This window comes from Daphnia magna, linkage group LG1, assembly GCF_020631705.1.
Source record: "Daphnia magna isolate NIES linkage group LG1, ASM2063170v1.1, whole genome shotgun sequence".
NCBI lineage: Eukaryota > Metazoa > Arthropoda > Branchiopoda > Diplostraca > Daphniidae > Daphnia > Daphnia magna.
In genome coordinates this window covers 12510526-12533145 of record NC_059182.1, presented here as the reverse complement: position 1 = coordinate 12533145, position 22620 = coordinate 12510526, and the positions used below count along the sequence as shown (strand labels likewise).

General features: G+C 40.8%; 3 protein-coding genes and 1 long non-coding RNA gene across 7 annotated transcripts; 2 read left to right on the top strand and 2 right to left on the bottom strand.

The window, feature by feature from the left end:
* Positions 1-218: 218 nt before the first annotated feature.
* On the bottom strand, positions 219-12370 carry LOC116934516 (Na(+)/H(+) exchanger protein 7). Its single transcript, XM_032942021.2, is given in 19 exon segments — positions 219-1049; positions 1113-1362; positions 1440-1941; positions 2010-2110; positions 2177-2242; positions 2311-2400; positions 2468-2670; positions 2781-2998; positions 3075-3156; positions 3249-3434; positions 4141-4374; positions 5368-5395; positions 6060-6141; positions 6550-6693; positions 6988-7029; positions 7977-8022; positions 8678-8969; positions 8971-9265; positions 12231-12370. Coding segments are annotated over 18 exon segments (3081 nt in total). The 5' UTR covers positions 9154-9265; positions 12231-12370; the 3' UTR covers positions 219-717.
* On the top strand, positions 10987-14889 carry LOC116934699. Its single transcript, XR_004400890.2, has 3 exons — positions 10987-11191; positions 11283-14542; positions 14606-14889. It is a non-coding gene; the product is annotated as an uncharacterized LOC116934699 (long non-coding RNA).
* Positions 14783-18830, bottom strand: LOC116934605 (AFG3-like protein 2). Of its 2 annotated transcripts, none has more exons than XM_032942084.2 (13): positions 18577-18830; positions 18193-18515; positions 17871-18008; positions 17505-17598; positions 17258-17423; positions 17051-17198; positions 16867-16985; positions 16679-16800; positions 16461-16614; positions 16275-16400; positions 15884-16212; positions 15416-15811; positions 14783-15287 (listed from the first exon to the last, which is right to left on the bottom strand). In XM_032942084.2, exons 1-13 carry the CDS (start codon positions 18661-18663, stop codon positions 15066-15068), a joined length of 2424 nt encoding a protein of 807 aa, XP_032797975.2. In that variant the 5' UTR covers positions 18664-18830; the 3' UTR covers positions 14783-15065. The 2 variants fall into 2 exon arrangements, with proteins under 2 accessions (XP_032797975.2, XP_032797982.2); XM_032942091.2 differs by having other exon boundaries at positions 18226-18515.
* A 187-nt stretch (positions 18831-19017) lies between these two features.
* Positions 19018-21026, top strand: LOC116934637 (centromere protein L). 3 transcript variants are annotated; one of them, XM_032942128.2, is made up of 6 exons: positions 19018-19153; positions 19219-19439; positions 19499-19750; positions 19815-20127; positions 20192-20351; positions 20418-21026. In XM_032942128.2, the coding sequence occupies exons 2-6, from the start codon at positions 19262-19264 to the stop codon at positions 20511-20513; spliced, it is 999 nt and encodes a 332-aa protein (XP_032798019.1). In that variant the 5' UTR covers positions 19018-19153; positions 19219-19261; the 3' UTR covers positions 20514-21026. The 3 variants fall into 3 exon arrangements, with proteins under 3 accessions (XP_032798019.1, XP_032798024.1, XP_032798014.1); XM_032942133.2 differs by having other exon boundaries at positions 19056-19439; positions 20418-20550; positions 20653-21026; XM_032942123.2 differs by having other exon boundaries at positions 19056-19439.
* Positions 21027-22620: the final 1594 nt, after the last annotated feature.

Genomic DNA, 22620 nt, shown 5'->3' with positions numbered 1-22620 from the left:
GTAGAACATATTGGGATCGTAAAGAACACTAGAACAGAGAATACAGTGAAGTATATGTTCCCAAAAAAGACTGTTAGTCCTTGGACATGTAGACGCAGGTTTTTAATTAACCCGAATCATTTTAGGAGTTTTTTTTTTCACCTAAACAAAACCTGAAGAAAGAGTGATACGTAAAAAGGGAAACGAAGTGGTGAATTGATGAATCAAGAACAAGAATCCTCCTGATATGACGACTGTTTATTTTCGACGTCATCTCACTGGATTATTTATTCTCTAGAAAAGAATTAACAACCATAATGCAATTTACAGGAAAATCAAATAACGGTGGTGAGGCATGTTCCTGGTATGGCGCTGTTTCATATAGAAAAAAAACAAACATAACAAAATAAACCGTATAACCATAAGTATCTTTCATAACCAAAAATTCAACGTGATGTGCTGTATCGGCGGTGTCTTTTATCCCACCAGCCCAAAAAGTGCAGTAATGTCAACCGTATAATGAACAAGATAAGATTACCTCGATACAAGTGTACCGTGAAAAACTTGTATATACTGTAAAATTTCTTTTATTGGCGTAGACGGCTCTAATACCTAGACCTAAAAAATAAATGCACTTCATAAAATGGCATATCAATAAGGAAGAGTTTGTAGATATTTTATATCGTATTATTGATTTTTCAACGCGTGAAATCCCATTTGGAAAGACAAATTATAGTCCTACACTCCGGTTTCTCTGCTAGCACCCGGTCGATCAGGACGGCTACTTTTGCTCGTATCTAGAGGATGTCCGTCTTCGCCATTTTCAATGTCCTGGATCTTCAAACTGGACGCACTGTGCTCTCCATCGCGCTCGGCGATGACTCGCAATGGAGCAAAGCCCGAAGGCCTCAGATTTTCTAATCTCGGTCGCTTGCTTAAGCCACTGACTGAGGACCTTTCGTTTTCAATGGCATATTCGGACGGCTGTTGTTGGCTATTTCTGGTCGGCGATGTGGATCGTCGGTTCTCCCTTCTGGCCCCTTGCGGCCGCACTGCTGTCTCTCCACTCACTGGCGGAGAGCCAACCAAACGATGAACGAACAATATCATCTTTTATTATGGAATTAAATTACCTGAGAATGGAAAACAGGTTCCGCTGTCGAAACTCGACGTTGGGTTGCCACCGGCGTTGCTTATTGACTTTGGTGAATTCGGTGATTCTGGGCTGGACAGCGGGGAATTGAAAACGGAAGAAACTGCCTGGGGGAAACGTCCTCCAGTTGGCATAGGGCTCGACACGCTAGATAATCGTCGTCGTAAAGCCATTTCGATTTCTGGTAAATCGTCATCTCCAATCAGATTTCGATTGTGTTTCTGGTAGACCTGAATGTAAAATGACGTAGTATTTTTTATATGTCAGTATTCAGTTATCACATTTTAAAAATATATGTAAAACGTACGCGTTTGTATTGATTACTGCTAGTAGTGCGAAGAGCTTTGCGGAATGCGTGAGCAGTCGCATCTGGATCGAGGGAACCGCTGTTGGTCGATTCACCGCTGTTCGGTCTTGATTGTCTTCCCTTAATGCCCTTAATGCGCAACTGAACATCAGGGAACTCTGGCAATCCGGGCACGTTTTCGTTGTAGGGCCGCATCGGATTGTAAAACCCTAGGGTGGAAGACCGAGCAGGCAGCATGCTGCCGGGTGGTGCGCTGCTTTGCCGCACCAACGGGTATTTACCTCTCATTGGCTTTTTGAATTGGTTCGCTACTTGACCAGGTAATGGCGACTGAACCAGTAACGGCGAAACTTCTCCATCTCCACTAATTGGCAAAGGAGGTGTTGGTCCTTTCTCCGCCGGAGCAACCTCCTCTGCTGGTTCCTCAATTTTGGCCGTACTGGCAATCGGAGTAAAACCTGTATGTTCACCAGTTCCAGCGTACATGTTTGCCGCATGTTCCCTGCGGCGCGCATTTTGAAATCTTTATTTTCTAGCCTCATTTTCTGTAAATTAAGTATTCTAACTTACGATAGAGTCAACTTTTCGAACAAGCGCTGTAAACTGTTCTTGTCCGTGCTCCGCGTGAAGATAGGTCGCAGATATAACTCGTCAATGTGCTCAATTTTCTCCTGTTACCTCGAGAGTACGGAAACGTTAATACTTTAGATGTTGAAGCTTTGAAAAATATTGTGTACCCTGAAAAAATTATTGCCACGATGACCACAGATCTCCTCAATTCCGGCGCACAAGTGATCAAACATCTAAAAGATAGAATGGTGAATGGTTAGGATAAAAAGGAACACATCCAAATCGGATTGATGTTACAAACCGTTTCATTCATTTCGTTCATTAGATACTTGACAGTTTTGCTATCTTTTTGAATGTGAAGAAGCCGTACGAAGAGCTTAATGGTCCCGCCCTAGGTTTTTGTGTTTTGGACTGATTAGTTTAGTTTAGATTTAATAGGATTTTTAAAAAATGTTTACTTGTATGAAGACAGTAAAGAGAATAACAGCTAACGTGGTTGTGACAAACATCTGACGTGGTTTGATGACGCTAGGCAGAAGCATCTCCACCAAAGAGAAGCTGACAGCTCCTCGCAATCCTCCGTAAGCCATGATAAATTGCTCTTGCAAGTTGACTGGCTTGAGCCGGAATCGATTGGCAATGGCAGTCAGGATAAACACGCCTTAAAAAAAAAAAAGAGAGGGGAAAAAAAAACATTGATCGAATCAGACAACGTAATTCTCGAGGATTAATTCCAAATGCTCCAACTTTTAGACCATAGAAATGCTATACCGAAGAATCGGACAACGAGGCACAAAAGGAGAGTCCATAGGACAAAACCAGTGTGCCATTCGTGAACGTCATTGACCAGCACCATGCCCAAAAATAGGAAGATGATGGCGTCGCTGGTAGAGCTGAGCATTTTGATGAAATACTTGACGGTCGTGTAAGATTTGTGCGAGACATTCGCGAAGGCGTAATGGGCTTGAACAAGGCCGCATCCGATACAGCTAAGCAAGACAATCCATCCCGTTAATGCCAAGATATGCTTAGAGTCCTTAAGAAATTGACAGAACATAAGCTTACCTGATGATACCCGAAAAATGGAACAATTCTGCGCATAGGTAAGAGAAATAGGCCATTCCTAGTACAGCCAAAGGTTCAACAACTAACGACACACAAGTCCAGAAAAGAAATGCAAGAAACAGACACATCCGTTTAGTTGACTAGCGATCAAATAAGCGTGAATGTAGAGAATACCCCGAACTTCAGACGTGGTACGGGTAATGAGCGCCGTCAGCAGTCCGCAGAGAATGCCGATACCAAGTCCGCCAAGACTTATGGTGAAGAAAGAGACGATGCCGAGGGCGTACTGTCCTCCAGCGACATTGCCTTCCATTTGAGCGAAGGCCACCATCATCGAATAGAGGACGACGGTCACAGCATCTGCAATTAGCAATAAAACGAGGTACATATCTGTAGCGTTTTCACAGACGAATCCCTGTATTGGGTCACGTGATTCGAACGCGTCAAGACAGGGATCGATAATCACTCTGGCCATGCTAGTGTGGGCAGACTAACCCGGCATAGAAGTATGTAGCGGCCAAGATCAATAAACACGTACAACACATTCTGGTATACAGCTAGAGAAAAATAGACTGCATCGACTCACACGAAGAAGAATTGAACATTGAGAACAATCAAACAAGTCACTCAACAAGAACATTCTTCATATGAATATAATCTCGTTGAGTTTCCTCTTTCCACTACGACGGCATATCCGTCTTTCTAAGGAATGAAACATTCCACAGGGATATGCTCCCGCGATGCTTTGCTACCAGCTATTGACGGAAATGATTGAACATAACCCGGAAAAGAACAAAGAAGGTTCTTTTCTTTTTATGCTTTCATCGTCCGGGCACTTCACACTTGAGAATTGCACCTTTCTTTTTATCATTAACCTTTGCCTTGCTAACAAAATCAATGATTTCCGGGCTTTCATCCAAAACGGGGTAACAGTAGCCAAGTAGCAAACAAAACAGAGAGTTAAAGAAAACGGCGATCCTTTTATGTGTCATTTCACTCGATCCGTTGGCATGCAAAAGAAAAAAACAAACAAAAACTCAATTGGATCGTAAGGGCTAGTACGTACCGTTAAGCAAGGACTCGCCAAAGACGAGGAAGTAAAGATCTTTATTGATGCCAACTTCTTGAAAAATGGCCAGAACAGCCACGGGATCAACGGCTGAGATGAGAGACGAAAAGACCAGGCAGTCGGTGGCCTGTAACGTGTAAAACGGACCCGCCCACCACTCAACATTACTTTCTTCGGGTACGCGGACAGCTCCGATCCAACCAATGGTCACCAGTCCGAGTAACGAGAATCCTTTAATCGTTTTTTTTTTTTCCAATTCAATGAACAAAACATCATTAAAACGACGCATTGTGGCTTAATCGTTGCGCTAATAAAAATAAGCACTATCTAGCGAAAACAATACGGCACGAAAATCGTAAAGAAGAGTGAGACACTATATGCCTTCTATTATCTATCAGCTACGATTGTTTCTTTCGAAATGGAATGTTTGTACTAAAACTCTTTTCCCGGAATGCGTTGTGGGGAATTTACTTTAACGTACACGTTATTTCGATCCAGCTTACTGCACTTAAGTTTTTTTACACGATGCTAAACAAGTCAATAAGTGGGCACGAGAAAAGGAGTCATTTACGATTACTCATAGCGGAGCTTCAAGTTTTTTTTTTTACGGTCCATAATATTATTTTTTTTTTCTTTCCCGAAGGAATTTGGCCTACTTCACTGTGTAAGAAACGAAGCAGCAGCTCTGGGATTGTGTGCCGTCAATTTCGAAGCAACTGCAAGGTTTTATCGTCTACTGGCTTTCGTCCGATCGGAACCAAACGGGAAAAAAAAAGGAACAAACAAAAAGATTTCGGGGATACAGACATATCCTGTAAGAGAGAGAGAGGAAAAGACGGTCGAATAACTGTGTATAAGAAGCCATGAATCGGCTATGTATAGCTCCTGACATGGAAAGGTTAGCTCATTTCTATTTCCCTCTTTTTTGGCAAAGGAAAGCCGAAACGTTTGGCTCTTTAAGAGAACCCCTATCGATCAGCGGGAAAAGACATCTGACAAAAAACAGACAAGACATTCGTGATACAAGACATTCGTGATAAAGAAAAAGCCGACGATTATCGCGTGCCTACTTTACATCAACATCGTGTTCAAATTGAGCTCTGCCCTCGTTATGCCCCACTACCCAAGAATTGGTTTCTTTAACCTGAATTCTCCTCTGTAAAAACTTCCAAGATTAAATTTTTATCTAATGAATGGAAAGGAAAGTTGAAACGGAACACTCACCAATTAGGAAGGTATTAAAGATGGTGCCCTGTTATCCGGTCGGGAATGGAGATGAAATGAAACGAAACAAAAAAATTTGAACAAAGAAGAAATAATAAGAAAGGAACAAGAAACAAATAAGTGAAACAACAAAAAAGGGATACGAAGATCACGATAAATCATCACACGCTAATAGGCGCTCCTGTCAGCACGTCGTGCGTGAAACACGACCGCAACAGCCAACACCAGTAGCGGCTTCGAGAACGGTGGCCTTTTGAACGTTACGCCCACCGAAAGTCGATAAAAAAAAAAAGGACACAAGATCGAGTTGGAGGTAAATTGATCTGCCCCGTCTCGGTGCCATGAATCGTGTAATTGGATTGCATGTTTCCATCAGTACTTTTAACTCTCTTCGATATACGATAGGCTGTCAGTGTTACTCGTTCATATTCACCGCTACTGTTGCCCGCTATTGCGTGTCTACCGCTCTCTCTAGAGTTTCTTGCACACAAGACACAAACACAGTGGACGACTAAACGGGATAGACTAAGGAGCATAAGACGTATAGGGAACTATTGGGTGGTATAAGAGGAGGTAGAACTCTAGCTAATGGGGGAAAAAAACGGATTTGATTGGGATTTTCTATTCATGTTCAAATCCTTTCTACCGAGTTTTTAGAGCAAGAACGAAAATGAAAAGGAACACAAACTCACAATCACCGCGTAGAAGAGGACAGTCCCAATATTGTCGGCAAAGGCTCGGTCGTACAGCGAATAGGACGACTCCAGAATGATACTATATATAAAACACGAGTAGGATGTTGGTGCGAAGAGATCAAACAAATAAGCTAATGCGACAAAAGCCAAAACAGGTCTAACCAAAATAAATCAAAATGGTAATAATGGTGAATCATGAAAGGAATGGTTCAATCATTCGACTCAGTGGATGAACGCAGTTCGAAGGCACGTTGCCAACGACGATCCATTATCGGAAATAGTTTCATACATTTTCTGAGCCTGCTTTTCATTTTTGTTTTGGTGGGGGTGGTGGAGGGCTTTCCGTATAGTTTTGCTGCAGCTGTCTGCACTTTTACCGCATTGATTTGCGTCAATCCAACATCCATGGCATGTCATACACTTTTTGTTGTTGTTACACAGCGTCAACATAAACAACAGAGCCAAAAAAAGATGAAAAGAAACTCACGGTGGTAGTAGAATCAAGAAGAAGAGTTTTGGCGTGAATGTTGGGAACCTGAAAGCTTCGTCGCTGTCCGAATTGGAAACTGGGTTACAGCCTGGGATTCGAGTTGCGCCCCTCACTCCTTCACACAAGCCAACTCCGGCAGCACTGTTTCGTTGTCAGTAATTTATGTCATAGTTTTATGTACGTCGGGATGCCATTTGTTGTTGCGTTGGTCAAAGACATAGTTACACCAGTCGGGATGGGCGTAGGGTTGGTAGAATTGCAACAAGAAAAGAAAAATGAGACAGACAAATGAGAAGAGTTTTTGTTTAAGCTATTGCACTGCAAGCAGCTCAACAGAAAGCTTTTCTTTCAAGAAATAAAAAAAAGGGCCAGTAAATAAAAAAAAAAAAAGGGGGGAAATGGAATGGATGGATGAAAGCTCAGCATGTGACTTACTAGAGAATTCCGCCGACAGCTGTCCCGAGAAGAATCAGCAAGCTACTCGGTCGAATGTGTAGAAAATCCCGCGTTACATGCAAGTAGATCCAAACATTATATTTTATGTCTAGCCTTGTAAGCAGAAAATGGGGGAAGGGACACAATAAGAGACATGTAACAGTGGATGCATCTGAATGGAAGAAAAAGGGAAGGAAACGAGACGAACACAAGAAATGCAAGAAAAGAACGTGACAAACGAACGGTCAATAGAGTCGCATGGCTGAATCGAGTAAAGAAACATGGACATTGCGATGTGCTGTCATAATAACAAATTGCGGCTACTAGAATCGACAAAGATCCTGCTATTTATATAGAGCTCCATTCGCGTTCTGTCCAGTTTTCTGCACAACGAAATAAGTCGGTGCCGCACGTCTTCATCCACGTCTTGTTCATCGTTTATATCAAATATTTACGACCTTTCCCAGTTTATCGATGAACACGAATCGATTTGATGGCAAACTTTTAATGTACGACCCGCTAACTGAACCAGTACAGCTGAGGCGTATCCTCACAGCCATTAGAAAGCTAACATGATCTCTATTTTTCAATCGGGTAATAATTTCTAAAGTGCCAACTCCTTTTTTGAAAGTTTGCAACCCTTGAAGAAACGGCTATGGGAGACGTAAATCACGTCGGGAAAAAAAATTTTCTTTGAGTTTTCATGTACAGTACTAAAATTGATGTCATTAGACGAGACATAAATTGCACTTGTAGTTGCACTATAAGACGAATCGCGTAAGATTCCATGACTGCAAATCTCTACACGATGACGACAAAGATCAATAATCTACTAGTAAGTTTCTGGGGGGTATAAAGTATCGCAACATTCTGCAATTCGTATCTCTTTTCGTACGGTATGCACCCAATTGGAAACTGCAGACGAGTCATCGTCCAATTAGTCTATTAATAGTAGGAAAAGCAAAGCGAAACCAGCACTAGCCACTCACCACGACTCGGGGATTCTTGAAGAGATGACATGTGCGTGATGAAAAGCTGGAAAACAAAAGCGACGAATAGCGTGTGCCGAATGGAGATACCATCGAATCATGAAATTGAAACGTAAAGAAAAAATGATTGTTAGGAAAGGATAAAAAAAAAATCATATCCTGTCCCCCCTTCATTATCTATGCAATAACGTACTCGTAGCGAAACTCCTACACAGCTAAATGTATACTCCCAAGTACCAACAGAGTCGTTATCACGCAACAGTTATTTCCGTTGACATTTGCAGTGAACTATAAAATGTAGGTGTAACCCCAACTTGGATTTTTTTGGTGGTCATAAAAGCCTTCTAATTCGTTTTTCTTCCAAGAGCAATACGGTTAAAATTGTGGCACATGACAACAGTACCTTGCATCAAAAGAAACCGGTATAATAAACGGTCTATAAGATCTTTAGACAATTAAAACCAATGATTCGCCGTTTCAAACAGAAATTAAATTCCCTTTCCCATACCCGTAAATTGGTGAAAAAAATTTATGAGTTGAATGATTGGTTCAGGGAAATACCTTCAATATCCCTGCCTTTGTCAACTAAGAGATATCTACTCTTCTTTGTAAGCAACACTAAATGGATATTACAAAACCCTTGTGTTGCACGGTAACCAATTGGTCGCAAAGAAGTGAAAGCTGGGAAGACGATTTATTACCCACTTTGGCCAAACCGGCCACAATGATGAAAGTGGTGAACGTGATGTAGATTCCAATTTCGTCCCACCGCCAACTAGCCACATGAATGCCGTTATGTGCCTCTTCGTCATGACTTTCATCGTCGTGAGTAGATCGATTTTCTAACATCGGCGGGGAATGGGTCATTTCATCTTTCTCCAACATGGCTGGATGGTTAATATCGTCTTCTTCTCCGTTTGCCACTTCTTTCCACCTTCTGGATCGTCTGCTTTTCTGATGGCGTATCTCCGATTGCTTTTGTTGTTTGTGTATACCAGTGCCAGAAATGCCGTTCACTATCTCCACTGCTGGTGCTGTCGGTTTGAACCACGACTGGTAGTGGCTGAGACACCTGCTTCAAGTCGCCATTGACGTACAACTGGCGATCCTGTTCCGTTGTTGTACCAGCAAAACTTAGCGTTGCGTGCAGCAACAACAGAAGTAACATAATCGCCATGGTAACCGACGTCTGCACTCCGTTTTGGCTCTCAAAACCAGCTCACAAATGAGAAAAATGTGTTGGTCTTAGGTAAATTGTTCTTGTAGAAGTTGATCTCATTGTCCTGCAACTGAAACAAACAAAAAATAATTTTTGTTTAAACCAAAATTTAATTTGAAAGTTTTTTAAACGCCATAATAATTATAAAAAAATTATTATGATTTGCCAGGACAAAATGTTTGAAATGTTTTGATGCATAAATAACTAACATAACTTTTGGCAGACACCACAATATTCGGTGGGTAAATAGTTGGAGTGGAATAAATGCACCGTAAATAGAAAACTCGCGTCTAAGCAATTTTGTTTACACTTAAACTTAGGCTTCACTATTGGAGTGGATCGATTTTGGGGTTCTGGTTTTGTTCACAAATGTTTTCCTTTCCAATTTGAGGTATGGACTCTGGAGCGCAAAGCTTAATGCACTTTGCGCAGCGACTGAAGCTTCATAGTACCCGCATTGAAGCATTTGGTCGAGCGGACAGCCTACGTCTTATCAATAGTTTTCAAAACTTAAAGGTGGATTTAAAATCCGGACGAGCTTTCCGTAATATCAAGACTAAAGGGCGGGACTGAGCAAAGGTCCACACTGATAAAAACTTAAAGGCTGTGCAATATCGTCCAAAAGTCAGCAAAGGAGAAAGGTTGGAATGTCGGTGACGTAGTGCGTGTTGGCAATCTAAGCGTGATATTGAGAAAAAGGAAATGAAGGGACCATAATAGAAAAGTGACAAGCCTATGCGAAAGTCCACACGAATAAATGACAGAAATTAACAACGGTGATGACATTTGAAATGTATTGGATCGATGTTAAGAGTAATATCACCGCTTCCACACCAAGTTTGTCGTCTACCACCATAAAATGCGTACTACCCAGCACCTTTTCCCCCTCTATATCTAACTTTGTGTAACGTTTGAATCCATATAAAAATCAATATCACCTACTATTCAGTTTCTTTCATCTCCTATCGGCCTACCATGAAATAGAGTGTGATGACAAACAGGTTGTTTACATTGACTCCATGATGACAAAACATTCTTGTTCGATTGACTGTTCCATCGCAACGAGGCAATAAAGTGTTGAAGAAAATGTTGTGATGAACACTGAATTTGTGTCGTACGCAACACATCACGCGTTATTACTCGGTACGTGATCAATCACGCCAAAACGTAATCACTCTGGGAACAATCCCAAAATGTACTCCCTATCGTAATTAACTTTGCGTTGCATTCACTGCGTCACTGGTTGTCCAAATGCATGCTTCTACACATTTTCTGGCTAGCTTGTGGGCATTCTCTTTCACTCTTTTCTCTTGTTTCTGGTGCAAAGAAAGACACTTAATGAAATTGCGTCTGTTTCGGTGTAGTTGTATAACTGCGTGATGCGTCGTCTGAATCCATCTTTCTCATGGAAGACGATAAGACTCGAATTTCTAGCATACATACTTTAATAATTTCTCCACACTTCACACAAGTGAAATAAAGTCACGAAACCAGTCTACTTATTTATCTTTATTTCTCTCGGTTATTGCCTTTTGAATGACGTGCGTCGCTTTCCCTATATACCAAGGGTAGACGGCCTTATGGTTTGACTAGCATTGAATAATGTTCGTAAAGGTCACCTTCCACATCGGGATGTGGCTTTTTTTCTATTTCATGTTTGTTGTCTTTCTATTTTGTAGTCGATTTTTATTTCGGTTCTTGCGTGAGTAGCTTTAGCTATTTTTGAAGTTGCCAATAATAGAGGGTCCACAGAGAATGTTGCTTTTCTGTCCTTGGGACGTCGGGACTCAGTATTAGGTTTGTGAGATGCCACAAACGATGTCGAAGATGGAGACCATATTGTCCTCGACACCATCCAATCCCAGTCTTTCCACCATCATCCCAGTATTGTTTGTATCTTAAGAGAAATGGACTCATCCGCTTGTTTCTACTTTGCGTCTTGTGTTTGTATCTTAAGAGAAATGGATTCATCCGCTTGTTTCTACTTTGCGTCTTGGTAACCTTTTCTTTCAGGCTAAAAAAAGTCAACTATAACTTGGCTTTCATTTCCAAAACAACCATTAAGTAATAAACTTTTATACGCATAGAGGGGAGCAATGAAATTGAAATGATTTCGTGGGACCGGCATGCGTTACAACTCCGTTTTCAAACGTGAATAGGGAAACCAAGGATTCTGTCGTGCCTTGTTCAAAGACATTGCCTCATTCAGAAAGCCCGTTTCTTCGACGTACATTCTATTGCTATTTTAGCGCGGAAACGATGGTTTTCCGTTCAACCACACACACTCTGTATCCAGCGGGACGTTCTTTCCTTTTATTTATAATACAAGATAAAAGTTGGTTATGAAAGCATATCGATCGGACCCAAAATTTCGTAACGTGTATGTGGTTGAGTTCTATCCGATCCTGGTTCTTTTCATTACGACTGGGAAACGAGTCTAGGAAAAGGAGAGCCCTTTTGTCTCAATGTTTCATAGCAGTAAGCAGTAAAATCCTACCCAAAAGCATAAAGATATTCTCCTCTTCCACTGCTTTATGTTTATTTATATTGGGATAGTAGTCAAGTTGGAAACCAAGTTAAACATTTTCCATTGTTAGAATCGTGGATTTTGAATCTAGCCCGTTGATTATTTTAGGTACTCAAGAAAGGCTCATCGCCAAACAGATTTCTATTAACAATAAATCTCGACCTCCAACTCTTATACTTTCCTATTATCTACGACCCATGTCATTGACAATCAAGCAGCGTGAACAACTCTAAAGTATAGACGTGGAAAAATTCTCTCTTGTCTGCTCTCCCAAAGTTATACGTACAAGCTTCGAGTTGTTATGCGACATCAGTTCCATTTTACATCCCCCCAAGCTTTTTAAGTTCTCTTCTTATATTCCGCTCTGCTCCCGTATTTTAAAATCTTCGGGGAGTAGACGATGGGGCGCACGGTTGGGTAGACACCCCGGCATATAATAGAGCGCTTTATCCTTCGTCTACATCTTTATGCATCCGATAGACAGGAGTGTTCAATATGAATTGCTTACCAAAGTTTTCTTTTTATCCGTGATTTCCTTTTTTGTTGATTCCTATCTATTTGCACACACCTCAAGACTTTTGGAAGGCAACAATAAACGAAAGACAATTTTAAGATTGGCCACTTTTGTCATGCACGTTGTTATAACGAATTGGCACTGTAAGGCGGTCACGTGCAAGAGCGAAAACCCTGATCGCGCACGAACCAAACGAACGAAAGTACAGAGGGAGGGAAGGGGATTAAGAAAGGGAAAGGTCGTCCTACACAGACGGCAGCACAACACCGACTGTCATTTCCCCTACGACTGTACTCGAGAGTTGAACTTGCGAAGTATTTTTCCCGCCCACAGCTCACTCTTCCGCTTTTTTTCTCTCACCATCGAAAAGGCTAGCCGAGAGTGATTGCGCGCGCGTGATATCTTCGTCGGTTGGCTCGACATTGACGGCTGCGGGATCGGGAAAGAAGGGCGAAAAACAAAAACAAAAAAAAGGTTATGTTATTATTTAATCGCCAGAAAGAGAAAGATGGGTTTCCTTCTTTATGTTTGCGCTAATCATCCAAATAGTGCTAGAAAGATCAATCATTCACACCGTACTACAATCAGCTCGCCTTTAACAGTGGGAGATTAAACGATCTTGATTTTTCTTTCCACCTACGTGCAGCTATGACCTTTGAGGCGAAGGTCAGTTTTTTCAAAACGAATTACGTTATAGCCATTGATAGTAAACGAAAAACAGGTTGATGAAAGTACTGACATTATGAGATTAACCGTTCCCAAGGATCTCTCGTAGTTCCCGATCAAACGATTTATTTCTAAGCAAAGCGAAACTCTTTATTTTTTGCTCTATGCTATTTTGCTAGTATTCACGACAGACACAAGAAAAAAGAAGCGGAGGAAACAAGCTCCTTGGCATCAGATCAATCTTTTTTCATCCTTTTTTTTGGCGAGATTCTTCTTCATCTTGTCTTCTATTTTGGATACTTATTTTGTTTTAGTTTCCAATATTTTTTGCGCTCCTTTCCTCTATGATCCAAAATGAATATCTATTTGCAGAAGCGTCTCTCCTTTTTCAACTTTAGCCACTCTCATTTTTTTTTTTTTTTTAGGCTGTCCATATTGCTTATGTTGATGTATGTAGTATCGCCAAAGGCCGACATATTCTTATCCTTCCTGACAAAAAGGCAAACAAACATCGCCAAATAAAAAGACAACGAAGAAAATAATAATAAAAAAAAGAATTTCGGTAACATATGGCGCCGAAGGATTGGGCGCAACTGTCACGTTTGATCGATATGCGAGGCATAGACGAATCGAAAACCACACTCAAGTTTTAAAAGGCAACTCGGTCTACTCAAGCGACAAAAACAAGTCATTCCACCGAGCTCGTGCAAGGTTGTTGAAAGTTTGACAGCGGGAGCACTACGGGATACCAGCTGGTCTGTTTGCAGACAACAACAGTCACACACATGACCTCATTGCCTCTTCTTCGCATCGGCCCCATTATTAACATAGAGCACCAAAATACTCTCATTTTGGTGGCCAAAGGGACCTGGCACCCACTCTACTACCAACCCTACAGTCAAACTTGGCCTAGCCTTGGATAGGCGTTGTAATCCACTAGATTGATTGCCAAGTTTTTTTTTTTTTCTTTTTTCGGTCGTCACTGGACCATATTTGAAGAAGTTTCGGCATTGTGACGCAGCTCTTATAGGTTCACTTTGCAAGAAGAAGCGGAAGAACGTCATCGTCGCTCATCGGCAAAACAAAAGGAAGAAAATGGTTAAATGAAGGAAGAAGGCAAAGAAAGGGGATCGAATCATTAATGAGGGAATTTTTGTAGTCTGCAAAAGTTGCGTGACGGCTCCCTTTTTCCGGTTCTCTAGTCACGTTTCTTTTCCCTTTGCATTCTCAATCCGGATGCCGACACCACATGATAAATATGCTGGGCATCGTCAATTCAACAGAAATGTGAAAGGTTGAGACCAAAATGCGTCATTCAGCGATAAAGAATACTTTCAAAGTCGATCGTCACCTACCATATTTTCTCCAACTGACGGCCGGGCGGGATACAAAAATCAAGCAGACTCGCTAATCAACATTCAGTTTGCAAACAGAAGGGGGAACTTCAAAATCTATTTTCTAATTGGATTTATTTTGACTTTTCCGGTGTTTTCTCATATACCTTTTCATGGTTGTACCTTCTTCACTTTGTGCAATTGTAGTAATCCAATCTTTCCGTCTCATCAAATTAGCTGAAAACATTTCCCCGGAAGCACTATACTAGCACGTCGCATTGATTATACCTGCGAACAATTCTCACGGTAGGTGGGATTGCAACTGCGTGTTGGAACCGCAACTAAACGAGATTCTTATTGTTTCCGCAGTAATTGTGTCATGAAACCAACCGTTTAGCACATTACCACTAATGACGCCACGGCAGTTTTGGCACGATTCTGCCGCCTTCAAAAGTGAAAAGAATCATCACCTAAAACCAAACAAACAAAAAATGTAAACAGCAATTCAACGTGAAACGAAAGGAAATGTTTTCTAAAATATCAAAATAACCTAAGATTCTTATTGTATTGTCTTTCATTGGTTTCCTGTACAAAATTCCGTTTTTGGACCTAAAAAGGATCTAATAGAGCAACACAACGACGATGGACGATAATTCCCAAAAACTAGAGAAATTCCAGCAAAGTAACGATGAAAGCAAACTTTGACTGGCCGGTACGAGACTTTCCATTAGAAGAGCATTCAACGTTGACGTTGGCACGTGAACATAGGCTCAGGCAAGGGACATGTCAGCACCTGGTGCAGCGTTGTTGTTAGGCAAGATGTTTGTGTTTAGGTTGAGGATGGTTCTCCGGATTTCTTGTCTTCCTTCTCTTCCTCTTTTTTCTTATTCCATCCTTTCAACCCTTCAGGAAGGGTTGTGTCTTCATCCAATGAACCCGTTCCCTCAACAAATTGTTCATACGTCGACTTTTCTGGGAACGGTCTAGCGCCGAGTAAATCGATCATGTCTTCTCTATTGAGAATTTCTTGTTTCAATAGGCGCTCAGCAACCTAACGGTTCGGGATAAAAAATATTTTTAAAATTGGGTTCAGAATGGAATGATGTAACGAAGCATTCCTACAGATTCAACCAGCTGACTGGAAGATATGCTATTGAATGTATCGAAAAAGGGGATTACCTTCAAAACTTTCTCCTTGTGTAACGATAAGAGCTCGTGGGTACTCTTGTACGCTCGATCAATCAAGAAGCGCACTTCGTTGTCAATCAATTGTGCGGTTTCTTCGGAATAAGGTTTCTCCAATACTTGCTCTCCTGGTTGTGGCATATCAAAGCTGACATTACCGACCTTAGCGTTCATACCGTAGTGAACAACTTGAGCATAAGCGCTCTGCGTTACTTTCTTCAAATCATCCTGTGCACCAGTCGTGATGCGACCAAAGAATATCTGTTCAGACACTCGACCACCTAGTGTCATGCACATGCGGTCAAAGAGCTGCTCCGCAGTGTACAAATATTGTTCTTTGGGCAAATACTGTGCGTAACCCAAACCTTTACCACGGGGGATGATAGAAACCTAGGCCGGATATTTTAAAAAAGCCTCTTGTCAACATTATTCACGGTTTGCTTTCATTTTACTATTAAAAACCTTCAAGAGTGGATCGGCATGTTCGAGGAACCATCCGGCTACAGCGTGACCAGCCTCATGATAGGCAACTGTTTTCTTTTCTTCCGGCTGAAGTACGTTGCTTTTTTTTTCCATGCCAGCAACAACACGCTCGATGGCTTGTTCAAAATGACGTAGTTCGATGGATTCGTTTAGGTCGCGCGCGGCGATCAATGCGGCTTCGTTGCAGACATTTGCAATGTCGGCACCTGTGAATCCCGGAGTCAAAGCCGCCATCTTACGAGCCAGATCGTCCTTATTAATGTTGCTCTTTAGAGGAGCCAAATGGACTTTGAAAATAGAGGCTCGGCCTATCATAACGACGGAAAGATTAACAACTAGTCGTGCACATTGAGTTACGAATGCATCAAACCTTTAATGTCTGGGGCTGGGACATAAATCTGACGATCAAATCTCCCTGGGCGTAATAAAGCATTGTCCAGAATGTCCAAACGATTGGTGGCGGCCAAAACAACGACATTGGTTGTCGTATTGAAACCTAAACAATTTACACAGCCATTTTAACGGATCTAAACTATAATGATAAACGAGTAAATACCATCCATTTCAACCAGTAGTTGATTAAGGGTATTTTCTTGCTCTGAATGACCCCCAAAGTTACGACCTCCTCTTTTACGACCAACTGCGTCAATTTCATCAATGAAGAGAATGCACGGAGCATGTTTACGAGCCATGGAAAACATGTCTCTAACCTAAGAATTGTTTTGTGCAAAAATAAAACACATTGTAACAAAGGGACTATAAGGCACGTCTTACTCTTGATGGTCCGACACCAACGAACATTTCTAAAAACTCAGATCCTGATACTGTGATAAACGGAACATTTGCTTCGCCGGCCGTAGCTTTCGCCAGTAGGGTTTTGCCAGTTCCAGGAGGACCTAAGGACAATTATATGTTGTTTTTTTTCTTGACAAAACAAAAGTTGAAATGAACTGTAATTCTACCAGTAAGGATTGCTCCTTTGGGGATTTTAGCCCCTAGGTCCAGATACTGCTGGGGATTTTTCAAGAAATTCACGAATTCCATAATTTCGATCTTGGCCTCTTCACAACCGGCAACATCCCTGCAAATGAAAGACGTTTCTGTTTCTTACGCATGTACTAAGAAACAGCTTATTTTTTTTATTACTTGAATTGAATTTTGATGTCACTGGGGTTGATAAGTTTGGCAGTCGATTCCATCACACCTCCAAATAGGCCACCGCCACGGCCTTTACCGCGACCGGCTGCTCCGCCCATCATTTCACTCGAACGTTTAAGCATGAAAATCAAAAACCCTTTACAGGGATTTAAGTTGCAAACAAATTCATCAACTGCATTATACGGGTTGTTTTACCTATAATGAGCAAGGTTGGGATTAAATCCTTAACGGTACTGCCGTCCATTTCACTCTTGTATATAACTGGTACAAAATTTTGGGGTTCTATGTTCAACTCAATTTGGGCATTCTCCAAATTTCTTTCAAATGAATCCACGCTTCCAATGTTGAACCACAGAGTACTCTACGAAGATTTTGTTTAATATTTCCAAAGTCAGAGTTGGTTATATTTATTCACTACTGTTATACGAAAGGCTAAAATTACCCCATCCGATACGTTATTTCCTGGAGGTAATCGAACTCGAACCCACTTTTTATTAACAACTTCCAGTTTTTCAACCATTCCTTTAGAGAGATAGCTAGAAGCAAAAAGAGAATAATTGGTATGTAATCAGTTTAGAATATTTCTTTTAACGTCGCTTCTAGAATATCCTTTAAAGAGACATTAGCGCATAATGCTGGCTTATCAGGCACCTTCAGGATCGGGATGAGACTGAAATAAATCCCTCCTCCATCACCGAGAATGTCTTACAGGCCAGCCTTATGTGATAAAAGCCTGATATAATCTAAGGCCTGAATAAAGGGTATCCTCAACGCAAACATCTTAGATAGGAGACGAAGAAGAAAATACCTATTGATAAACTCCTTCCATGTAATTTCTCTACTGTTTAGTTCAAGGAAAGTGAGGGCACCCAAGACACACACTGTCCCGATTGCAGCGTAGATCATATATTTTTCCTTACCTCCTTCGCTTCCCGGTCGACCATCTCTGCAAATAAATATGACAAAATATGATTATTCTTTCTTTTTTGTAACAATGCTACAGCACAGCAAACTGGATCTCATGCTATGCTAAGCTCTACTATAACATTGCTACCAAGCCACTACAACACAGAAAGCATATCCACATGAAGCGTACATGACATCCAGTGTATAATGGAAGGTATAATTACTTTCCCCCTGATGATCCAAATTTAAAGTCATACTTCATAGAAAATCTTTTTTCAGGTTCAGGCCCTCTGCTGAATGGACCATCTTTTGGTGGACCTTTTGTTGCTTCCCTTGGTGTTTCTTTTGGAGTTTCTTTTGGAGTTTCTTTGGGAACCTCCTTAGGACTCTCTTTCGAAGCATTTTTGGATGTGTTTCCTGGTTTGAAATATTTCTCAAAACCTTTTGGGGGATTTTCACTAAAACGAATATGCCATTCCTGGAGAATGCTTCGTAACTTGCTATGTGAAGGTGAATTCCCATTCAGAAGGTGAAGATTGCGTTCAATCTAAAGAATAAATTTATTCGATTACATCATCTTCGTCACTAAGACTAATATAAATGCATACAATTGTCCGGCTAAGTTGTCGTCTGGTGAAACAATTTTGGACCAATAGCTCTAAATTTCGAAAAGCACTCGCTTGACGATAGGCCATTTTATTGCAATTTTTGTTTCAAAATTTCACCTCCAACTCTACTATCACCCTTAACTAATACGAAAGCTAATTTTATTTGTCAGACTTCAAGTTTAAACGTCCTTTCTTCATAAGGATTGAGAATCACTTCTATAAGAAATTTGTAGCAGACGAACAGATGTGTTGAAGTTACGTAAATTTGCTGTGGGAAACATTGATATGTGCGGAACGTTACATCATTTATTTTCTTTGCTCCTTTGCTTTGACACTATAAAACTCGTAATCGTTACTGAAAAATAATATTGAGTAAGATGAAAAGTTATTTTAATTTTAGAAAGGTGACAAGCAGTTGTGCATTTGTATTCAGATTCAAAATGAAATAAAAGTTCGTAAAAGCAACCACCAGAGGTCCAACGAAGAAAACCGGTGCGTCTAAACACGACAACCAAGCACCAAGCGCCTTTTGGTTTAAAAACTTGACTACTAGTGTTTGTATCTATTGCTTTTCAGCGTAAACACAGTCTGATTTTATTTTTCTATTTAGCTGTTTCAATTTTATTTCGTGTTTTTAACTAGTGCAGAGCATGTAGTTTCTTTTATTGTGAACCTGGAGCACACCATGAGTCGACGAAAAAGCAGTATTTTACTACCGTTCAATTCCACTGCGAGCAAAGCCGACAATCAGACCGGGAATGTTTCTCGTGTTCGAAACAGAAAGACGCCTGCAAAGAGGCGAAGGACCCAAGTTGAGGTGTTGGAACCAGGCTTGGATGAAAACAACCTCGAATTTTATGATGGTAAACAAAACTTGTCATGTCCATTAACTTACCTTTTAATCTATCCAAATATCTTGTAGACCTGAAACAAAAAATGTGGAGCATTTATCGTGTTGCTGACTTGGACAAGTTCAACTACCAAAATCCAGGCACTTTTCCAAGATATGGACGGATTTTATCTCGATATTTAGTTCACTCCTTTACCCAACCTGTCACATTACAGGCAAAATTTTTGGAAAAACCTGATCTTAAAGGTTTTGAAAGTGAAAACACACCAGTTCATATTAAAGTTGAAGATATACAGTTAAATAACCCTCGGCTTGTTTATGAAGGTGAAGTTATCACTCTTCTCCATGTTCAAATTAATACCTACTGACCATAGTATTCTCTCTGCAGGCATCCTTTTTTCAGCTCATGACTCTGGAGACTCAAAAATTGAGGGGGCTACTCATTTGCCTGTTCTCTTGGCAAGAGGCCCTATAACTGTTCGCAACAAGGTTCACGAATGTCTAACCGCAGTTTTTTCTTCCGCTATTCACGAAGTTTCATTTCCTCCTGAAGAAATGCAGTGGATGATTGCAGCTTGGTCAGGCTTTCTAAATGAGTCACAAAAAAATAAAGAAGTGAATTTTCTATATGGCCTTCCAGCGAAGGCAGACACAATTCAATGTCAATACTCTGTAAATTTCATCAAAGACCTTTGGAGATGGTTAGTCATTTATGTTATGTACTTTTTGTCGACAATTTTAATTTCCAAGCTTATCTTAACCCAGTATCCATGACCAAGACAGTCTAATTGTAGAACTGAATGAAGTCAAGAAATTCCATGATGTATTGGTGAGGCATACGTATAAAATTCTCGGTCTCAACTTGGCCGCCGTTCCATTGATCATGTACAGAACACCTGATTTTGAACTCCATGCCACTGGAAAAGTAAAAACTATAAATACCTTGCATTTTATGTGGTTATGTTGTATAAACCCGCTTTTATGCCTCCAGGTTAAAGTGAAAACTGTCGAATTCGTCCCTAGGATCTTGCACTTTATCGCGGACTTGTGTGAAACCCAAAATAGAACGGATAAAAGCGATTCTTAACTAGAAAAATGTTCATAAATCCCATAACCTACTGCCGGTGAGATCTTTTTCTTTCCCGAAAACAAAGATTCATTGAACGACAAACAGTTAATGGCATTCTCTTGGACTCAATTTCCTTACCATTTCGGTCATACTGCAGTCCATCTGGGGAGAAAGTGATCATTGTTTTACATTCATACTGGACAACATATTGTATTTTTGCTTCAATAGCCAAGTGCAGCATTTCTAATTCTCTGTGAGAAATTTTATGTTTGTACAAATGATAAAATTCATTAAAGCAGGAAAAAGCCTTAGAGCTGAAACCCACTGCGGACCCGGGAAGGAACTCGTGGTCTCGTACACAGATGGGGTCTCTATCTAAGTTATGAATTGCCGTTTTAACCATTACAAAACTGCTGCGACAACCGCTTTTATTTTTTTCACCTCGTTCTCACATTTTTTTAGTAGAAGATATTTTAGTGTGTATTTATCGAGTTCTTGTAATGTTGGAAATAAATTTTTGATTACAGAGATTGAACATCGGCTGATAGTCCCCTAGGTTGTTGAAATATGTCCAATAAGCTTCCGACCGACCGGGAACCTTTCCCGGTCGGTCATTGAAATCAACAGTGGAGAGGATTCAAAATTCGCCAGTCTGTCATTCATTATACATTCGGCTTATTCTTTTGCGTAACATAAAGACCGATATACGGTATCAGCGCTAGGAGATCCTGTCTGATACGAGACGCCAACGAATCGACTCGTCTACATTTCTTTTAAAGAGGAAGTCGAGAACTGATAGAAAATCCGAAGCGGCACTGTACCATTATCCGCCTAATTCGTTATTACGTAGCTAGTAAAGGAAAGGATGTTTTATTTAAGCAAGAATCCAAAAGTCACCCCTCCCATGCTAGTTTTCCTTGTCTCATTGCACCGGTTGTCGTAAGCGAACGAAGGACTTTAGTGTTTGCTACATTTGAATTGTACTGCGTGAAGAAACTTGATTAGATACGAAATGCTTTGGCCATAATTTACAGTGCTTCTACCTAGTGTGGCGTCTGTAATTGTTGGTCGGAGAAATAAGGGTGACGCGTAAAGCTCCACCGACACGGCACTGAATGAAGCGACAGGCGCCGTGGGACGTATCTCTTTGATATGTATAGCAAAGATGGTGATAGTTGGCCCGTTTATTTCCATCCGAAACGAATGACGACTAGCGCCAAAGAATCTATATATAGACGCAACTAGGCACAGCGTGAAGAAAGCTGACGAGGCCTCTCTCCAGCTATTCTTTTATTTGGTGTGTGTTGGCGACTGGAAGCTAATGGCTAGCGACATCTTGTCTCTCACTAATGAAGATTGTTCGCTGAAAGAATTTTTAGAAGGCCAGCAAGAATTTTCTTTATTTTCTAGCTTTGTTGACACTTACTCCTAGAAAAGCTTTGCAATAAAAAGAACTTTTGCCCCTCGTTCGTGCAGTCGACGATATAGGGAAGTACGATATGCTAACAAAGATACCTGAACAAATCATAAACTACGCGCGTCGGGCATTGATAATTTTATTTGTTTTAATTTATCAGCATAGCTGTGTGTTTTATGTGCCGAGTTTACGTGTGGAGGATTTCGAACCAGGTCAAAATATTCAATTTTCGCTTTTTTCTTTTTTGTTCTTTTCTGGTGGAGCTGTTTTGGCAGAGGCTTGCCGGACACACGGGTGTTGTTGTGCAGAGGTGAAGTCATCCCACCCGATTTAGAATAGATAGGAAGTAAGAGGAACGCGAACGAATTCAATTGGCGTAGAACTAATGAAAGCTTTTCTCATTTGGGCTTTGACTTGACATACAAGCATTACGAAATTATAGTTTAGTATTCCAAACGCAAGACGTCTTAAGTGTAGAACGATAAACTTCTACTATCATGATTGAAAAGTGTAAGCTATTTAAATAGCCCAGACACAGAATGCTACGTTCCTCTCTTATCTACTTTGCGGTTGATAAAGCTGCACCAAAATGGTATTCGGTTGTACTTGTTATCTTCCATCCCACGGTGAGCGGCTGCAGCTTTATCTCATGACAGTGAACACATTTTAAATAATTGTATCAAATCACGTAATTGCTTTGGATACATT

Excerpts from the sequence above, each read along its gene's own strand:
- LOC116934605 (XM_032942084.2), bottom strand. The coding sequence starts at position 18,663 with ATGGCCTATCGTCAAGCGAGTGCTTTTCGAAATTTAGAGCTATTGGTC. Across the intron at positions 16,615-16,678 it reads TTGGTGTCGGACCATCAAGA|GTTAGAGACATGTTTTCCAT; the intron begins GTAAGACGTGCC and ends AACAATTCTTAG. Across the intron at positions 15,288-15,415 it reads ACAAGGAGAAAGTTTTGAAG|GTTGCTGAGCGCCTATTGAA; the intron begins GTAATCCCCTTT and ends CCGAACCGTTAG.
- LOC116934637 (XM_032942128.2), top strand. The coding sequence starts at position 19,262 with ATGAGTCGACGAAAAAGCAGTATTTTACTACCGTTCAATTCCACTGCG. Across the intron at positions 19,440-19,498 it reads CAACCTCGAATTTTATGATG|ACCTGAAACAAAAAATGTGG; the intron begins GTAAACAAAACT and ends AATATCTTGTAG. Across the intron at positions 20,128-20,191 it reads ATCAAAGACCTTTGGAGATG|TATCCATGACCAAGACAGTC; the intron begins GTTAGTCATTTA and ends ATCTTAACCCAG.